Source organism: Sinocyclocheilus grahami, unplaced genomic scaffold (assembly GCF_001515645.1).
Source record: "Sinocyclocheilus grahami isolate Dianchi unplaced genomic scaffold, SAMN03320097.WGS_v1.1 scaffold494.1, whole genome shotgun sequence".
Lineage (NCBI taxonomy): Eukaryota > Metazoa > Chordata > Actinopteri > Cypriniformes > Cyprinidae > Sinocyclocheilus > Sinocyclocheilus grahami.
This window is the reverse complement of record NW_015505673.1, coordinates 126,595-147,377: the sequence shown is the minus strand read 5'-3', so window position 1 is coordinate 147,377 and position 20,783 is coordinate 126,595. Positions and strand designations below refer to the sequence as shown.

The 20,783-nt window shown below is 37.6% G+C and overlaps 3 protein-coding genes across 3 annotated transcripts in view; 2 read left to right on the top strand and 1 right to left on the bottom strand.

Annotated features, from left to right (window-relative positions):
* The first annotated feature begins 1,044 nt into the window (after positions 1 to 1,044).
* On the top strand, positions 1,045 to 3,060 carry LOC107554217 (thyrotropin subunit beta). The gene is made up of 2 exons (XM_016236657.1): positions 1,045 to 1,322; positions 2,188 to 3,060. Exons 1-2 carry the CDS (start codon positions 1,161 to 1,163, stop codon positions 2,425 to 2,427), a joined length of 402 nt encoding a protein of 133 aa, XP_016092143.1. The 5' UTR covers positions 1,045 to 1,160; the 3' UTR covers positions 2,428 to 3,060.
* A 1,182-nt stretch (positions 3,061 to 4,242) lies between these two features.
* slc25a55b (solute carrier family 25 member 55b) lies at positions 4,243 to 8,582 on the top strand. The gene is made up of 9 exons (XM_016236655.1): positions 4,243 to 4,342; positions 4,643 to 4,768; positions 5,046 to 5,101; positions 5,469 to 5,559; positions 5,651 to 5,769; positions 6,085 to 6,277; positions 6,908 to 7,062; positions 7,150 to 7,225; positions 7,323 to 8,582. Exons 1-9 carry the CDS (start codon positions 4,323 to 4,325, stop codon positions 7,480 to 7,482), a joined length of 996 nt encoding a protein of 331 aa, XP_016092141.1. The 5' UTR covers positions 4,243 to 4,322; the 3' UTR covers positions 7,483 to 8,582.
* Positions 8,583 to 10,768: 2,186 nt separating this feature from the next.
* LOC107554202 (CD81 antigen-like) overlaps positions 10,769 to 20,783 on the bottom strand; it is a 16,484-nt gene continuing 6,469 nt past the window's right edge. Inside the window, exons 2-6 of the mRNA XM_016236642.1 lie at positions 19,238 to 19,334; positions 11,303 to 11,400; positions 11,001 to 11,075; positions 10,831 to 10,911; positions 10,769 to 10,777 (exon numbers count right to left, since the gene is read on the bottom strand). Of these exons, the coding sequence (XP_016092128.1) occupies positions 10,769 to 10,777; positions 10,831 to 10,911; positions 11,001 to 11,075; positions 11,303 to 11,400; positions 19,238 to 19,334 (360 nt within the window). The remainder of the gene's footprint in view (positions 10,778 to 10,830; positions 10,912 to 11,000; positions 11,076 to 11,302; positions 11,401 to 19,237; positions 19,335 to 20,783) is intronic.

The following is a 20,783-nucleotide window of genomic DNA, read 5'->3' as shown; positions in this document are numbered from 1 at the left end:
ATTGCATTGACTGCTCTAAAATATGAGAGACCAATATTTCAGGAGTGCATGCTCCTGCTTATCTGATAACTGTTTTATTTCCTATTTGGGTTTGTGAATATGCTTTATATTGTAAGATTAACTGTTTGTTCCAAGGCATTGTTAGATTCCAGTGTCTCCTGTCACAGCTATGCAAAGATTTGATGTCAAAAACAGTGTGATAGCTATTAAACTATTTCTTATTATGATTTTAAATCTGTATTAGAATGATCTCAAAGTAAAAAGAGCTGCTAAAGTCTGATTTTGCGATGGCTGTGCTTTAAAATGGAATTATTATCATTTTAATTGATAATTGTCTGACAGTAATCAGTGTTGAGCACTACTGTGAGGTTAACCCTGCCTGCTTTAAATGTTTCAAAATGAGTAACAGTTGAACACATTCGCTGGAAATTTAGAAAAGTAATCAAAAAGTAATCAAATGTAATCAGTTACATTACTTTAACAAAGTAATTGAAATAGTTACACTACTTATTACATTTTAAATAGGGTAACGTGTAATCTGTAACCCATTACATTTCCAAAGTAACCTTCCCAACACTGTGTGTGTGTATCTATCTATCTATCTATATATATATATATATATATATATATACATAGCTGACCTTTAGAAATTGCAACTGCGATGAAGTTTAGATGTTCATATATAAAGGGAGATTATTAGTCAGTTTTGATCTCAAATTTGCAATTATTTGCTATTATTTATTTTATCAAGATACTATTATTCTTAAATGCTAAAGTCACGGTGGTAATAAAATAAAATGCAAGATGTCGTCCTTGATTTTCATTGGGATGCATTTGTCCGACATTATAAATAGCGATGCATAATTACTAATTCCGCTGAACACTTGGTTTTACATCAAGAGTTACATCAAGAGATGACCGGGGCTGTTCGGCCCGGTGTCACGTTGATTTCCAGCGTGGAGGATCAACCTGAAGACCCTCCCTCCCTGCACCGCAAGATAAGAGGCACGCAGATCATTTGGGATTAGTGTGAGTCTAAAAGCACACGAGGAACTCTGACCAAATCAAAATCTGACTTGTTAAAAGAAGGATTCCCAACTGCACTGACCAGAACATCAGCAATCCTCCAAAGGAAGATTTTGTGTTTGGAGAGGTGTTGGATGAAGATGAAGATGTTGTTTTGCAGTCTGCTGTTTGTGTTGGGAGGAGATGTTCTCCTGGCCTGCTCTCTGAAGAACTACACGCTGTACGTGGAGAGACACGAGTGCGGTCACTGCATGGCCGTCAACACCACCATGTGCAGCGGAATGTGCTTCACACAGGTAAGAGCCTGGCAGCTTCACAATACAATCATGCAGCATGTTTCTTATGTGGGATAATGTGTCAAATAATTTGGACAACTGACCAATTCGATACCAGAGATAAGCAGGTTTCATGATGAACAAAGTCATTTTTGACAGTGAAGTGCAGTGGAGCATAAGAATTATTTAGAACATATTTAATATACCATTGAATATAATATATTTAATTATATATAAAAAAGCAATAACTTATTTTAAAAAATATCATTTTATGAGTATAGTTGATCTAGCATATGCTTTTTGTGTATGCGGTGTGGTGTGTGTTTGTGTGTGAGAAGGAAAGAGAGACAAAGGTATAAATATACAATATATATAAGAGAGAGAGAGACAGAAAGTGAATCATAAAAATGAGAGAGTAGTATTCATAAACGACTTGTTCTGGGGACATGACACATATGTGAAACACCAATAACAAGACCAAGTATCTTTCATTAGCCATTTTATATTTTGTCCATGTGGTTTATGAACCTAAATATCAAAAGACGACATGTGAAATCGGATAATAATAACGTTACACATCTTCATTAAATATATCTAAACAAACAAAACAGGAAACTCAATACATGTGGAATTTGATGGAACAAAGCTTTTGATTTCTTGTTTTTTATTATCTTGGATTTTTTTCTCTGCACATTATGTCAGAAGAAAATATACTATTATATATTACAACTAAAGAATAAGAATACGTATGTAATAGGCAATAATTCGTAATAAGTATAAATACATACTATTTAGCATTGTTGTAAATTAGATTCAATATATTGCATATATAAATATACTAAATATTATATACTGTACTACACTGTCGATTTTGTGTGTGTGACAGGACACAAACGTGAGAGGATTTGTGGGCAAGCGTTTCCTGATTCAGAGAGGATGCATGCATCGTTCTCTGGTCTATCATTCTGCTAAGATGCCCGGCTGTCCTGTCCATATTGAACCGCTCTTCTTTTATCCGGTGGCAGGCCAGTGTCGCTGCACCAAATGCAACACTACCAGGAACGAGTGTGTTTACAGGCCAAATTACACTCCCAGCAAATGCTCCGAGCACCTGCGTGCCGTCTGAAATCAATCGACAAGGGGCCTTCCTCACAATAAAATTCAGTTCTGATAACCTTTTTCCCCCTCTAATGTTCTGGTAACACTTGTTCTATTAGAAAGTGTTTCTCATTTCAGCTATATAGAAAGAGTAAACAATATGGATGGTTTTGTAATAATGTTGTATATATATATAATATACACACACACACAAAATATCTTGATGAATATTGTTGTTGAGAGACAGTCTTTGTTCTGGTTCTCCTGTCTGTATCTTTTTCACTATAAATGTCTGCATTAATCACTAAAGTCTCATTTACTGTAACTAATATCATTCACTCATTTTTTTTTTTAAACAAGCAAATGCTTCATTTTGACTAGCCATAGAAAAAACACCATTACCAGAGCACCAGAAAATACATACTAAGCAAAAATAACAATTAAAATCTCCACAGTAACAATAATATATTCATACCTTGATCTTTTATGTATGAGAGCAATTCATTTTATTTCTTAGGTTACATCAGAAAGGCTTGCAAAATATGTTTACATATTAATTGCACGGTTTGCCAACTACATATGTATGTGTCAGAGACAAAATATTTCTAAGGACAATTTGGCAAAGATGTATTTTTAAACTGTTACTGATTGTTGATGATGACTCACACGTTTTATTACGAAATTATATAAATAATGTTGTGAAAACTGAAAAATAAACATTAATGATCAAATTTGGTCTGGCATTGCCATATTATGAAAATTGCATGCAAATGTGGGATCTGTGTGATTTTTGTTCTCATTTCTGCTCCATAACTATCACAATCAGTTTTTACAATACATTTTAAATTCATTAAGCTTTGACTAAAAAGCAGAACAGATCATAACAAAATGTCAAATTAATTATATGGTCATAACATAGCAATGTAGTTTCCCAGTGAAAAATGAATTTCTGTTGTGTTTAGGAAATTTACAATTTCGAATGTCATTGATTGTACTTTATTTGAATCAATTTTGCCATATTGATTCACTGTTGCATTAATTATTGTGATTTTTAATTTTACTTAAAAAAAAATATAACTAATATGTTCAAACACAACTTTACACAATTAGACATAATTATAAATAGCCTTCATAAAATGGCACAAGTACCATGGGTATATATTTACAAATAAAAAATATATTTCTAATTTGTATATTAAAATACAGTGTAACATGGATTGTCAAAATCTATAATTTACATTCAGTACTTTGTTGACTTCTTTGACTTTCATTGCTTTTATCTCTAGTGACTTATGAACTATTTATTACAGGTGTACCTATAATTAGGTGAAGTGAGATTAAGGGTCTTGAAATCGATTGAAATGGCTCTCGATCAAACTCACAATGATATTTGATTCTTGGGACAGAATCAATATATAATATTTTGATGTCCAGACCAATAACCTTCTATTTAGATCAGTACTATTTATATTTCTATATACTATTATATTACCATTTATAAAGATGTGCCTGTTTCCGGTTCAGAACATTTTAGACATGTAGAAGCATGCTTTGGAAGAAATCCAACATTCTTTAAAAAAATTTTTTTTTTTTTTTACATTTTTCCCCCCAAATACTTTTTCTAAAACTTAGGAATGCACTTAAACGTACTGATCTGATCGAAAATCCCTAAACATGCATGCAAGTGTGTGTGTGGTAGTGTAAGTGTCTCTTTGCATGCCTACTGTAAGAAGATCCCGCTCCTCTGATTGGCCATGCAGTCAGTCACAGTGGAGACACACAGCCAGGGAGTGAACAGCCGGTGTTGCCTGAGGCTCCTGGGAGGGGTTGCAGTATATAACCCCTCTCTGCTGCTTTGCATAGTGACTGCGCCTCTGTCTACCTCAGTCCTCAGTCCTCAGACCAAACTACAAACCTCTCACCATGGCTCAACAACCAATAAGGTATGGAACTAGAACCACTGTCTGCTGTGTCAGTTAAAATGATTTTGATGCTGTAGTTTTATTGTAAGTAGTCTAAACATGTTCAGTTTAACTCTTATACTCACAGGGAAGTGTTGCATTTAAATGAATGTGTTAGCCTGGCATTGCCTTGATTCTTTTGACATTTTCTTCTATACCTTCAAAGCAGTGCCTTGATTTTTGTACAGTTGTTAAATGGAGGAGTGGGTTATGAGTGAATGAATGCATTAGGAATACAATAGGTATTGATTGATTTATTTGCTCTCTTTTGTTTCTCACAAGCCTCCCTGCCAAGCTCATCAATGGTGGAGTTGCTGGACTGGTGGGTGTTACCTGTGTGTTTCCCATAGATCTTGCCAAGACAAGACTCCAGAACCAAAGAGGAAGCCAACGGGTCTACAAAAATATGTATGTATAATTCACATTGTTAACATTTAGTTGATTTGAATTGACACTGAACACTTATTGCAAGTCCACACAACCGTAAGCAAGACAGCATTTTCTTTGAAAGAGAGCTCCTTGGAGTAAGTGAGAATTACCTGTCATGGAAACTGAAAACTTGTTTCTCTTTCTCAGAAAACTATGGATTAGTGAAAGGGGTGCGGTTTATTCAATATTCATTTTATAGATTTAGAATGGTGACTTACCTCAGTAGACAACAATAACATATTATTATTTTGATTAGGATGGACTGTCTGATAAAGACTGTTCGATCTGAGGGATACTTTGGAATGTACAGAGGTAAGTAGTTTTAGAAATTTTAATAGAATACTTTACCTTTATCTTTTCCTAAAATCTAAAGCCCCCGAGGACATCTTCATAATGCAATATAACTTGCAAGTCAGCACTTTATACCATTTACATAAACTGACAAGAGGCGCCGATCCAAAGCCTCTCAACTGTAATAGGTGTTAGTTCCTGTGGCTTACTTTTAGATATTTGACATAGCTTGCAAAGTTCAACATTTGCAAAGAAATCTTAAAAATGTTTTTATTGTATTGATTCAGTGTCAGGAATCATAAGAGGTCCCAAAGCAGGAATTTCCTCCCAAAACTTTTAATTTAACTAAAGTTAGTAGTACATCTTTTCAGTTAAGTTTTTCCTACAGGTGCAGCAGTCAACCTGACACTGGTGACTCCTGAGAAGGCCATCAAACTGGCCGCCAATGATTTCTTCCGTCAGCGGCTCAGTACGGGAGAGTACGCTCCCTCTGCTTTTTTCAAGAAATTGTACAATACTCAATCATATTTAAATGAAAAAAGCATTGAATGATACTCACTTGTATTTCAGGCTCAAGCTGAGCGTGTTTCAGGAAATGTTGGCTGGCTGTGGGGCAGGGATGTGTCAGGTTATTGTCACAACTCCAATGGAAATGCTTAAGATCCAGCTTCAGGACGCAGGACGACTTGGTGAGGCATAATTGCTGACCCAGGTTCACCTTCTAGCATGATTAATCTACAATTTTCAATACCCTTAATATTCATGATGTCATCAATCATCAGATCAGTGAATATTCTTCTTTATTCAACACACCTGATTCAAATCATCAGCTCGTTTGAGCGGGCTCTATGAACTGAACTGAGTGTGTCAGACAACAGAGATGTACAAATTGTGCAAAGTGGTGGATACCCAGGACCAGAGTTTAGAACCACTGATTTTGTAGACTTGTAAAGCTTACTTTATGCAGGAGGTTCCTTGACAGGCTGCACCATTTTTACATTCAGTGGCCCAGCAGAGGAAGTTTCCCGTGCTTCACACTGTGAAACTTGGAACAGCCAGTCCAGTCCTGAACTGTTCGTACAGTGTGGGTCCAGTGTCTTCAACCAGAAAAGTGTCAGCCATTCAGATTACTCAGGAACTGCTTCGCACAAAGGGCATCCAGGGACTTTACAAAGGTCTCGGAGCAACCCTCTTGAGGTACGACTCTTATAACGTAAATGTTTGGCCAATCTATTCCAAATTCAATCCTCTTTCTCAAACTGTGGTCCAAGTACCACAGGCCTAAATAAGCCATACCACAGTACCGTTAAACTGAATCCCACAAGGAAATATTAGTGTAAAGCAGGGGTGTTCAATCCTGCTTCTGGAGGGCCACTTTCCTACAGAGTTTAGCCCCAAAACATCAGCCTGGAAATTTCTAGTGATCCTGAAGACCTGGTTCAAGTGTGTTTACTTATGGCTGGAGATAAACTCCAGAAGCAGGATTGGACAGCCCTGGTGTAGCATGGCTGACCCAAGTTGGACTTGTCCCTGACTTAACATCCTTGTTAGTCCTGAACATCCTTCCTTCCTAATCCTTGTTGTTCCTCGCCGGAACAACACTACCGTCGAACAGTCCAACTTTAGAGTCAGGTAATGGCAGAGTTAAAGCTTTGAAAAACTTTCTTAGTAGCCTATCATTCCTCTCAGATTTTAGGGGTAGGTGGAGGGTTAGGACTGTATTTGTTTGCTAACTACATTCGACAAAGGACGCTGATCCAGGAATGTCCAACTTGGGCGAGTTATCTCTCGAGACATTAGTAAAACATACCTTGGGTCTTCTTACAGGGACATCCCTTTCTCAGTGGTTTACTTTCCGCTGTTTGCCCACATCAACAAGCTGGGCAAGACATCTGAGGACGACGAGGTGCCTTTTTACTGGTCTTTTATTTCGGGCTGTGTGGCTGGATGTACAGCAGCTGTGGCAGTCAGTCCTTGTGATGGTGAGCATTCACGTTTTGCTAAGAATACCTGTTTGAGTAAATGTTAGTGTATGTGCAAAGACTAAGGTTGATCCCATCTCTATCCAGTTGTGAAAACCCGGCTGCAGTCACTCAATAAAAGTGCAAATGAAGACACCTACAATGGTGTGGCAGACTGCATCAGGTAAAGCAACCTAGCTAATGGACATTCTGGGAAAACGCATTAATGCAATTTTCTGTTTCTGCTGTATTAATGATGATCCCGCTTTTTGTTCCTACAGAAAGATAATGCGCAAAGAAGGCCCAGCTGCTTTTCTGAAGGGTGCCGGCTGCAGGGCGCTGGTCATTGCTCCACTCTTCGGAATTGTTCAAGTGGTTTACTTCATCGGTGTTGGGGAGTTTCTCTTAGGGCAAACTCCATTTAACCTTTACTCTGTCTAAACTATGAAACCACCTGAATTAAACTTTAAAGACCAACGCAGCTATGATGCGACTAAATATCTGAGAACAAACCAACCTGCTCACATGACAATTTGTATGAGATGGCAAAATTGTTCAAATCTGGGTCATACAAATACATACAACATAAACCATCACAGTAATCTGGAAAATACCTATAAAGGTTGAATGTTTCTATATGAACCAAGTTATAGGAGATCATACACTCTCAGAAAAAGTGGTACAAAAGTTGACACTGGGGTTACTAATATGTCCTACTTAAATACTAATAGGTACTTTTAAGGTACTACTATGCACTCTTTAGGGCAGGGGTGTCAAACTCAATTCCTAGAGGGCCGGATCCCGGCAGAGTTTCGATTCAAGCCTAATTAAACACACCTGATCCAACAAATCAAGTTCTTCAGGTTTATTTGAAAACGACATGGTATGTGTGTTGGAGCAGGGTTGGAACAAAACTCTGCAGGGCTCCGGCCCTCCAGGAACTGAGTTTGACACCCCTGCTACCCTTTAACGTAAAACACCAGTAACAGATTTTGTACCTTTTTTTCTGAGCGTATACAATTTCGCCATCTTGCACAAACTATTATGTGTTGTATAATTATTTGAGTGTGTTGAAACAAACGGTTGTTGGAGAAGACTGTTAATGGCTTAGAGTTTAAGTTCACGTCTTTACATGCTACCTTTAACATATTCAACTGGCTTATTCAGGAAGCTATATCATTGCACATGATTATGTTTCTTTTTCTTTTGGAAATGTATGGTCAGAGACAGTCAGATTTATCCTCAGTGAGGGTTGATTTGAAAGCATACGGCCATGACTCATGCACTCAAAGGGTCAGAAAATCCTTTTTTTAATACTTGTGTCCTCCATTACCAGTTGTGTCCTACCTTTCTTGTGACGTTTTGTATGCACAATATTACGGAGGACATTAATGTGGACATTAGCGTGGAGATACACCTGTGAGGACATTGTTATACAATATACACGACTCTGAAGAGACACACGCAGAGACAGGATGTTTGATTCCTGCTGAAGTGAGGTTTTACTTTTACAGAATTAAAAGACATTCTGTTTAACCTAACCTTGTTAAACTGTCATATTCAAGAGCCTGGATAGACATTCTGGACCATTCCAAAAACTGGGATTTGAGTATGGTTTTGTACAGTATGTATTATATTATATGTGCTTTAATGCCAAATTACAAAACTAAAGATTCAAATAACGCATGAGATGCAGTAAAGAAAACTCACTAATATACTGTACAGACATCTAAAGTGCTTGGTGAGTGTTAACTAAGAACACAACTGTGTTGGTGAAAAGTGCACACTGTGCACTGCAGATGAAACTTTAGCCTGGTTCTAGTGCTTCCTGCATAGCATTCACTTGCAGCTGACGTGCATTTCATGCCAGAAAGACGAGGCAAAATGAAGTCCTGCTATAAAGCAGCGACTATAATGCAATTATTTGTATTCAAAGTATTTAAAAACATGATCAACTTCCTGGTCAATATAAATACAATTACATACAGAAGAAACATTTGACTCGTCTAGCAAGGAATTCAAAAATGAATACATTTCTGAGCTTTTCTACGAACTTGTAATGTCATTTTTTTTTATTTTTTAATGAAATAGTTTCATATTAAAATCATTATAATTTGTAATGTTTTTAATTCATCTTTTGTCAGAAATGAAGATTTACTAAGGTGCTGGCAATCTCTACTTGGTGGGCCTAAATAACGTGACAAAACTGCATGATCTATATTTAGAATGAATTGGGTAGCAGAAGCTTTACACCTACTGCCAAGCTGGTGACACACACACACACACACACACACACAATCTTTTTAATGTGGGGTTCAAAAGTGTGAAAAGTGTTTGAAAAATCGGAAAAATAAAATCTAGTTTAAACCTCAAAATACGACATATGGCGCAGATGCGCCTCGAGTGACCTGAGTTCCTTTCCTGATCCTGTTTCCCTCTCTCATTACTTCCTGTCTCAACATCCCCATCCTATCCAATAAAATCACAAAAACTACTAACTAAAAAAAAAGACCCTCACTAATTAACTAAGTGAATGTGTGACATTGTACAAAGGAATTCACATGGTCAGTCTCCCAATTATTTTAAAATCAGCAAATGTATGTATAATTTATTCATGCAATTTATATAAATGCATGTATGTTGAAATAATAAAAAATTATAACTCTTCTTCTAATAACTCCACTTAAGCACACTGCTTGAACCATCCTCAACTACTGAATGAATCAAGCAAATGATTCAAATGTTTTTCACGTTTTCACAGCGCAGATGGTTGGATGGTAGAAGGCACAAGACAGTGTGAAGATGTTGCACATGAAATTACAGTTGACCCTGTTTGCTTCCCTTTTTAATCCACACTCTGACTGTATCTTATATTAGATATTGGCTTGACAAAGCCTTGCTTAAAGGTTTTAAAAAAGTATTAAAATGATGAAGTTCGAAGGTTACACAGGATTTACAGGAAGAGAAGGAAATTGATTCAATTGACTACAGTTAATGACATAATGGTATTTACCATGACTCCTGCGATTCCAATCCCCACATAACCCACGATGAAGAGCTTACTGTTGAAAAACTCTGCAATGGCCTCATGACATGTCTGCATGGAGTCAAACAGATTGATAACTGACTGATTGATAATATGCATCTCAATACCACATCTTCCTAAACAATTCAGTTTCAATGCATATTGAACACAGACGCCACACTAACTGTTATACAGTTTTACAAGTGCCAAACATACAAGAGTTCTACTAATTGCATTCATAATGGTTCTCATCTGTGCTTCATTCATTCTCACCTGGTTTGATCCGAGGCGCTCACTGAAGCCCGCCGTGTGTAATGCTGTGTGTTTCGTTGTGAAAGTGAAACTACTTTGTTTGGTCTTCCAAAAGAGGACATGACTAGAAATCAGTGGTTAAGTTGTATTTACAACACTGTTCCAGAACAGTTTAACCCAAATATTCAGATGTGTGCAGCACATTTTATGGAGGACTGTTTCCTGATCTTGGGAGAGTAGTAATGTGTTTTTTGAACCTTAAACCGCATAAACACATTTCATTACACCAAATACATAAAATAATGTTCTTTTTAGCAACATCATATGACCCCTTTAAAACTCTATAAGAAACTAAATAAGCATATGACTTTTCTAAATAAGCATTGTATTCAGTAAATGTTAATAATCTCTATAGGGCAGTTGATTTTGTTAATATTTTCCACTTTATGTTTACTCTTCCTGTTTCAATCACCAGTGAGACGCAAAAAATTGAATAAAAAGTGCAAACTCACTTTGACATGGTAAGAGTGGACGGTTGCATTTTTGCGGTTTTCTGCTGATTTGTCATAGAAATCTTGTATTTCCTTAATGATCTAAAATGAATAAAAACTTATGTTGTAAAAGTCAGACTGATTTTATTTCAAATGAACTCTGAATCGGATCTTTTGCAGTTTAGTAGTACCTTGTCTTTGTTGAGGAACCCAAACACTCCTGCAGCAACTTCTGCTCCAAAGATGACCAGAAGACAGGTGAAAAACTGCCATGCAAGAGAAACACAGCACCTGGGTTATGTCAACTGTATATTCCATACAGTATTTTATTAAATAAAGAAATATTCCAGGTGCTTCCTCTTTTTTTATTCTCAAATCAGAATGTTTTAAATAAAACAACATCATCAAGTTTACTGTCAGTTCCTCACTGACCATTTGTCAGTGAGCAATATTGTTTTATTGTTTTATTAAAACAGAATAATATCTCACTCACCAATCCCAGAAGGCACTGAGACTCCCTCACGGCACCACAGCAGCCGAAGAAGCCCACCAGCATCACCAGACCCCCAGCCGCGATGAGGATATAGACCCCTGCGCAGGACACCAGAACACACACAGACATTTTATGCTTTTTCATGCTGCACCAACTTTTGGGAAAATCTGAGGAATTGATTTAAATTCATTTACATGCAATATGGCTTACTGTTGGTAGCCAATACATTATTTATATACAAATATTACAAATAATGAATAAACTCAAAAAGGGCTGAAGGATGTGTCAAATTCAAAATTCCAGTTCTTTTTTATTTTTATTTTTGTAAGATGATTATGGCAATTCACTGGATTTATAATGAAAAGCATTTCACAGAAAGCTTAAGGGTTTAATTTAAATGAGTAAATTAAGACATAAGTATATGTCAGGGTTATGGACCTGTCTGTGTGTGTTTTTGCTCCCTGTGACCTAGTTTCTGTCTCCCATTGATTGTGTTAATTTGATTCCAGGTGTGTCTAGTTCTTCCCCAATTATCCTGTGTTTAAAAGCCCTAGTCCTTTCAGTCAGTGTTTGTCTCTTCTGAACGTCCTTCCATGTGTTCCTGTGTCTCCAATGGTCCCCTTGTGATTGGATTATTAAAAGATTGTGATATTGAAGAACTTCTCGTTTCCTCGTTCCTTGCTCCCCGAGTGAATTGTGACAGAAGAACCGACCGAAACAGTTACCTCCGTTTGTACCCTCCGTTTTGTTTCTCTTTTTTTACTCAGTTTTTTGTTTCCGTTGTGTTGTCCCATGGATCCCCTCCTTCGCTCGAGGGCCACACTAGACTGTTCCTGGTCCTGGCAAGCCTCACCAACTACCCGGACGACGCGCTCTGTGCGTTCTACGATGCCAGTTTAAACATCGTGTGCAGAGCGCTGTCGTCCAAGTACTGTCCTCGAGTGAATTTCGCAGCCTTTGTGGAGTGGACACTGGGGAGAAATGGATCTCCGTTCCCAGGAGTTTGCCACTCCTGACCCAGAGCCCAGCCCACCATCTCCCCACGGTACGGAGCATCAGCTCGATCACACCGATGACGGAGAGCCATTTCCCACCGCGAGCATCGAAAATGCCTGCCCTCCCACCCGCTCCAGCCTCCTCCACCGCTGGCTCGTCTGGCAGCCCCTCTGCTCGCCCTCAGCCTACCATCATTACGGTGCGAGCCCCGCGGGACTGCCATCCTCCAGCGTCGGGGTCGGCGTATCCCTCACCTCCAGCCTCCGAAGCCCACCTCGGCTCCTAGCTCCCTCGCCTTCACCGTCACCCGTCGATCCATCAACTCCACCGGGCTCCCTCGTCCCTCCGGCTCTGCCTTGGTCGGGCGTCGATCTGCCATCGCCTCTGGACACTTCTCTCCTCGGGCTGCACTTCGTTGCTCCGTCCGACTGGCTCCGTTGGGCTCCTTCCTCCCGCCAGCTCCACCTTGGTCCTCAGTCGCTCCAGCTCCACCCCTGGAGTCGGTGGCCATGGCTCCTCCCACCGTCGGCTCCACCGTGGGCAGCTGTTATGGCTGTGGCCTGGGTCCTGCTGTGCTCCTCCTGCTCCGGGTCCCTCCTGTCTCCGCCCTGGCTCCTCCCTCCTTCGCTCCCCTGGTCTCTGTCTGCCGGCCCCCTCCCGGTTGTCCGTCCTCCTCCTGAGCCTCCTCCCTAGTTCCCATCCATTTCCCTCCCCAAATAATATATTAAATGAAATATTAATATACTTTAAGTCGACCTGCCATCGCCTCTGGACACTTCTCTCCTCGGGCTGCGCTTCGTTGCTCCGTCCGACTGGCTCCGTTGGGCTCCTTCCTCCCGCCAGCTCCACCTTGGTCCTCAGTCGCTCCAGCTCCACCCCTGGAGTCGGTGGCCATGGCTCCTCCCACCGTCGGCTCCACCGTGGGCAGCTGTTATGGCTGTGGCCTGGGTCCTGCTGTGCTCCTCCTGCTCCGGGTCCCTCCTGTCTCCGCCCTGGCTCCTCCCTCCTTCGCTCCCCTGGTCTCTGTCTGCCGGCCCCCTCCCGGTTGTCCGTCCTCCTCCTGAGCCTCCTCCCTAGTTCCCATCCATTTCCCTCCCCAAATAATATATTAAATGAAATATTAATATACTTTAAGTATACTTGTTTTAGCACCGTTATATTACAATATTGATATATTTCTGTCTTAGAGATAACAATAATGGAAAATTATTATTAAAATTGTTTGGCTTCCTAAAAACACCAGTGTGACTGTAATGTAAAGGAGCTTTGAGTCCACTTTTAAGTCAAGATACAAGTCAATGCAAAAAAAAAAATGCTGTTCAATTTGGTTACTGAAAAGGAGGCAAATCTCTTAATTTTGTACCAGATTTATGCAGTTTACTTTGAAATGAACAAAATGTTATTCCTTCTGAGGTCACATGCATTGGGAAACACTCATACTGTATATTATAAAATAGTATTGATAGTTGTATATAATATATAGCATAAACATTAGCTAAAGATGAAAAATAACGACAGTAAATAAATAAAAACAATCACTTTTTTGGGGGCTTTTGTCACAATTTAAATATTAGTAATAATCCTTGAGATCCTGCAGATTTCAAATCATGTACTTCCGAGTGGTCCTGCTCCAGCCAAGTAACTGCCATTGATGTAAATTGGATCGTTAAAGAATAATTTTCTCCTGGTATTAGACCCTTTTTGACACAACATTGCTGTCATTTCAGCAGGATGTAATCAGTCACCACCAGCAGAGGGAAGCACAAGCGTTAAGTGAGTCACTTTGGGAGATGACAGTGAGAGGTGTTTGAGCACAGCGTGACCGCGTACAACACTTCAAGATGATGTCATTAGCTTTCACTTCAGCCTCTTCCATCAACTTATTATCCTCATTAGAGCAAAACAGAAAGAGAGCGTGGGGTGCATGAATTCCCATCTGCCTCCGCAACAGAGCCACAGTCTAAAACCTGACAGGTTCAGTCAACATCAGGCCATGGAGAGTCAGCTTCCTGTTACTCGCTGATCTAGGATCAGCATCCTCAGACTCTAGCCTCAAATTGTAATCTAGAGACATGAGCTCTTTAGTTCATCCTGAGCCGGTTTAATTATGCCACAAGGGACCTGGGCCAGGTGGGAAGTCTGGAAATGAGATTGAAACTCTCTTGAGAGAGAGAGAGAGAGACAGTAGGGGATTTTGCGACCCTTTGCTACATCATTAATATAGGATAAAAAGGTAGAAGATGTAGAGTAATTACTACAGTGCTTGCAATGTCATGCTGTAGTATATGATATTCATCAAACATTCAGGCCATGGATTTAAAAGTTTCAAAGGCTTGGGGTTGGTACGATTTGATCAAGGCCAATCAGTGTATTTTAACAAATTGGTTAAGTGACTAATTCAATGACTCACTCATAAAGACCCATGGGCATAACAATATAACCGGCAAAGACAGTCAATAAAAATCCCCATCACTAGACACAAGTGAAGTGATACAAACAGAGAAAAGTCCTGGCTGTTCCACTAAACATTAGAGGCCCTTATAAAAGCGAAAGCACAGTTCTCAACAGGTCACATGATTTGAGGTGTCATTCTTATCTTTAATACTGATAATGCTTAGATTTAGGACTCTGTTCATATTGCTAACCCTCAGTATGAGCAATGGTGATACTTGTCTTTGCAAACACCACTAAGCATACCAAAAAAAAAAAAAAAACTTTTTATTTTCCCAGAACATATACTTCCTCTGGGCTGAGAGTGTTACTTATACTGAAAAAACTCACCATTATTTCAAGCATTTGGGAAACACACAGAGTAAAACTGAGATGAACGAAAACAAAGTGTGACAGAGAGAGTGAACACAACATCTTGTCACACGCTGATAATATTTACACCGTTGCCACAGTAGCTGCGGAGAAGACAATCCTTTGTCATTGCTGACTGTAATCTAAAAGTCATGTAAAATGTGTGTGTGTGTGTGTGTTTGTAGACAAGGAGGACTAAGAAGTCTGAACTGGTTAATGTCAGCACTGTCAGATGGTTTATTCCAAAATATTAAAGTTTGGCTGGTTAGCATGGTCCAGTTAACCCCTTCTAGATACTGTAAGCACACTATTCAGGAAGCAAAAGGCATCTGTCTTAATTCACGGACATTTAAAATTACTCAAGTATTCTGACAATAACAATAGTAATAATAATTGAAATAAATAAATAAACACATTTTCATTATTTAAAATATAATATTTAATTCAGATATTACATTATGTTGACAAGGGTCATTGCATAAAAAACAAAAAACAAAAATAAATTATAAAAAAAAAAAAAAAATTGTGCGTACCCCAAACTTCTGAACGGTAGTGTACATACTAAATAAGCTGCAGGTAATCACAGTCTTGCTGCTGTTATTTGGAAAAGTGTGATATTGTTTTTATACAACAGCCTGATAAACAACAAATTAATACTGAAGATCTTACATTTTAGACAGAATATTGCCAGCTTGATCCTTCCTCAGAAATATTTTAAAATGAAATCAATCAGTCAGAATTGGCCATTCACACAATGTAGCGGTGTGCTGTTCCATCAATGAATTCATTTTGAAAGCATAAAATGCAATGCTCGGTTTCTTGCACAGACTGATTGTTTACTTCATAAGACTTCAATAATTTGTCAGGAGCCACGGGTATTACTTTTGTACTGCCTGTATATGCTTTTTTTTCTCAAAGTGACGGTAGCCACAGACTTTTTATGACATTTTATGAATCACCAAGGGCCACAGTTTTAAAAATCTTCTTTACTGTTCTACTGAAGAAGAAAAGAAGTCACCTACATCTTGGATGGCATCAGGATGAGAAAATTAATTTTTGGGTAAACTATCCCTTTTTTTTATATTTTCATGTATAGATACCTATTTATACTGACACACACACACACACACACACACACACACACACACACACACACACACACACACACGTATATATATATATAGTGGAGCTGTTACTATAAGAATAAGTAAATGAAGTAAATAAGACAGAAACAGAAACTGACTAGTTTCAGTGAGTCTATAAATATAAATGTATGTGGGTTGTATTTGCATCTAACTATGGAAAGCAAGATGACTGTGTGTGATGCAAATGTGACTGTGGGTTGCAGGCTCAAGTGAACAAGACAGCTCTTCATCTGGGCTGATGAGAAACGAAAATGTAACTTTGTCACCGGGATATTGCTGAGGCTTTAAGTCATGCTCGTTCACACCCGCTTCTTTTCACAGCTTTAAGTACTAAAACCCCCAAATGAGGGTGATGTCAGCAACTAAACCGAGCTTGAGGAGGCTGTTTGAGGATAAGAATATTTCCTGACATCATGAAGTTCTCCTCTGCATCCAGATTTAGCACTGCATGACCTGTCTGTATCTCTCTCTCCTCCCATGTTGACCTGTTGCCACAGCAGACCTGAAGTATTGCGGTTTCCTCCATGTATGCATAGCTTGAAATGTCACTTCCTGTTTTCAGAAACACCAGCCTCTGAAATGCGCAAGAACTCGGTGTGTCTCACGAGGGCTGGGCAGAAGGCTGTGGAAACTTTGCCACTCTGAGTGGCCTCAGATGTTTCCATCCAAACACTGGGTCTGTCTGACGCGCCTTTATTTCTGTTTTAAGGGCTATAGAGGGGTCCAAAACTCTGAAAGCACTAAATTAAATTTTTATTATTATTTAATTCATATTTTGCAGAACTGTAGACTCTATAAATATATCCTATTTATTTTTTAAATAATTTGAGATATCGTCAATTTTAATATTATAATTATCATTAATTATATACATTAAATATATTGTACAATACAAGTTTTTATATTAATTATAAATATTATTTAAATATTCTAATTGAATTTGGTTATAATGTTTTTGTAATATTTTCTAACATAACTTTTTTTAATAAAAATATATTATCAGCATTACAATCTGAGGGAAAATTTAATAATAATGGAAAATACAATAGATAACAGAGAAAATCATACCATGTTTTTGCTGTCTGTCGTCCCTTTATTTCAGTTTTAAGGGCTACAGTGGGAAACCACTAAATATTTTCTATTACAAATATATTATCAGCATCTTATAATTTTTTTTCTTATTTATATTTATTTTACAGAAGAGGATTAGGGCCAAGCAATAATAAAAAAATAAAACCATCTCGAGATTAAAGTCATTATAATGCGAGATTAAACTCGTTACATTTCAAGAAAAATGTCAAAATTAAATGTTGAGAGTTAAATCGTTAAATTTAGAGAATAAAGTCGCTGTGTTTCGAGAAAAAACTCATTAAATTACGAGAATAAAGTTGAAATAAAATGCTGAGAATAAACACTGGTGTGATCTGGTTGGACAGTGTTAGTCAGCGTCTGCAGTGGCGCAGGTCCTAAAGCGTAATGTTCGAGCATGAAGCATATGATGCAGTCGACTAGAGTTCACATCTGGCTTTCGCCGAACTCGCACTTCTTCTTTTTTCATCACATACCACATGGGAAAATGGAAGTCAGTTGCCTAACGAGTGTTTAATAATGATGTATTAATTGGGTAGGTTTAGGTGCAGGTAGGCTATAGGGAGGGCTTTTTTGTGTACCAATAAGGCAGCGTCTATTATACACTCTATGTTATTATTGCATCCTGTTAATGTACAACAATACTGAGGTGGAAATAGTTTCTGTCACTATTTATAAGCATAAATAGCATCTAATTACTATTTACACTTATTTGGCGCAGGTCCTAAAGCGTAATGCTCGAGCATGAAGCATATGATGCAGTCGACTAGAGTTCACATCTGGCTTTCGCCGAACTCGCACTTCTTCTTTTTTCATCACATACCACATCGGAAAATGGAAGTCAGTTGCCTAACGAGTGTTTAATAATGATGTATTAATTGGGTAGGTTTAGGTGATCACTCATTTCACTTTGTGTAAATAGAATATATCACTAATTTAACTTAGTGTAAATAGAATAGATCACTCATTTCACTTAGGGTAAATAGAATAGATCACTCATTTCACTTAGGGTAAATAGAATATATCACTCATTTCACTTTGTGTAAATAGAATATATCACTCATTTCACTTTGTGTAAATAGAATATATCACTAATTTCACTTAGTGTAAATAGAATAGATCACTCATTTCACTTAGTGTAAATAGCATCCGATGTGATATGTGATGAAAAAAAGAAAAAGTGCCAGTTCGCCAAAAGTCTTGTAATTTAATGAGTTTATTCTCAGCATTTTATTTCAAAATTTTTTCTCGAAATTTAACGAGTTTTTTCTCGTAATTTAATGAGTTTATGCTCAACATTTAATTTCTACCTTTTTCTCGAAATTTAACGATTTTTTTCTTGAAACACAACGACTTTATTCTTGAAATTTAATGATTTAATTCGTAACATTTTATTTCGACATTTCGACATTTTCTTGAAATGTAACGAGTTTAATCTCGCATTATAATGACTTTAATCTCGAGACGGGTTTTATTTTTTTATTATTGATTGGCCCTTATCCTCTTCCGTAATATATATAATATAATATAATATAATATAATTCTATCTATCTATCTATCTATGTATAATTTGACATATTATATATAATATAATACAATTACAATTATTTTATATTTAGTAATAATAATTTAAATATTATTTAAATATGTTAAATAATACAATTAATGTTATTTTATAATTCTTAATTATAATTATTTTTAATTCATATTTACATATTATAATTGTATTCATTTTGTGTCATAATGTTTCTAAAATCTAAAACCTTGCTTATTTTTTAAAATTTTCTTACTTTAAGCTCTAAATCACTTCATTTCAATGTAGTCTCAGATACTTCTTCGGCCCCACTGTATGTATATAAGCATTGGAGAAATAATCATGAAATATGATCAATTAATTGCTTACCGATAAAGAAGGTCTCAGGTCCTCCTTCTAAAAGAGACACGGTTTTTGGGTCTAGTCTCAGCCAGAGCCCCACAGCCAGAACCAGCGAGCCAATCAACTGCAAAAACAACACCGGAAGAACTTCAGAGGATGTCATTTCAGATCCAAAGAACACAAAAGAAGACATTTTTGCAGAATCATTATCAGATAAATGCCCAAACAACACATTACATGTCGATATGTGCTGAATGACATCAGCTCAATTCCTCAAGATGAATTCATTTTACAAAAATGAATATGAACACATTGTCAGACCTTTATCTCAGGCCTGAAAAATTCTGTACTCTTTGTCTTCATTTTTTTCTGCAGTTATGGAGAGGTGGCACAGATATTTTCCACTCTGGCAGGATCCTTTCGGTCTTAAATCTAAGAAATGACGGCTGAAGGCCAAACCATGAAAGGAATTCATGCACCAACACTCTTAAATGAACTCTAAATACTGCTGACAAGGAAAGCAGACACTCATCTGTCAAAGCGCATTCAAAAGCATCTTTTGAGTATCATTTGATTCTATTTAAAATGCCCTTCCCAGTTTTACACTCTTGGACTCCTACCACCACTCACGGCAATTTTTCCAATTTGGAGGGGGTAAAGCATGTTAAAATGGGCTTTTGTGTAAAATCAACACCTCTGAGATTTCTCAGGTCAGAAGGGCAAAGACTATCTAAGGTGGTGGAAATCATATTACATATGTGTTTAAAACGAAATCCATGAGGATGATGCAAGACAAGACGGCACTTTCCTCAGCCTCTCCTGTCTGCTACAGCTGTCATATAACACAACCCCCCGCGGGACAGCAAGCCCCTCAAACACTCGGCAGTGTAACATCATCCGGCCCCGTGTCCCCCTCCCCTCCCCCTCCAGAGATCTCCTCCGGCATCAGGGGTTATCTCTGGGACAAAAGACCAACTGTCTGTCTGTGACACACTCCACTATACAGTGTGTCTGTGCGTGTGACTGAAAAACCTGTTCATTATAAGATAAATGCATGTTGTATATAATGTATAAGTGTATATTAGATGTTTATCTAATGCATATCAGAATGATTTCTGGAGGATCATGTGACACTGAAGACTGGAGTAATGATGCTGAAAATTCAGCCTTGCGTTACAGTGAAAAATGACATTTTACAATATAATCACAGAAAAGTTAGTTTAAATTGTAATAATATTCCACGATATTACTGTTTTTACTGTATTTTTGATTAAATATCAAATATATTATCATTACAATTTAAAATAACAGTTTTCTAATTGAATTCCCTACATTGTAAAATACAATTTATTACGCCAGTCTTCAGTGTCACATGATCCTTCAGAAATCATACTAATATGCTGATTAGCTGCTCGAGAAACATTTCAGAGTATTATCACAGTTGTCTTATTATTATAACAGTCGCACTGCTTCATATTTTATTTAGAAACCATGATACATTTTTGTTCAGGATTCTTTGATGAATATAGAGTTCAAAAGAACAGCATTTATTTGAAATTTAAATCTTTTGTAA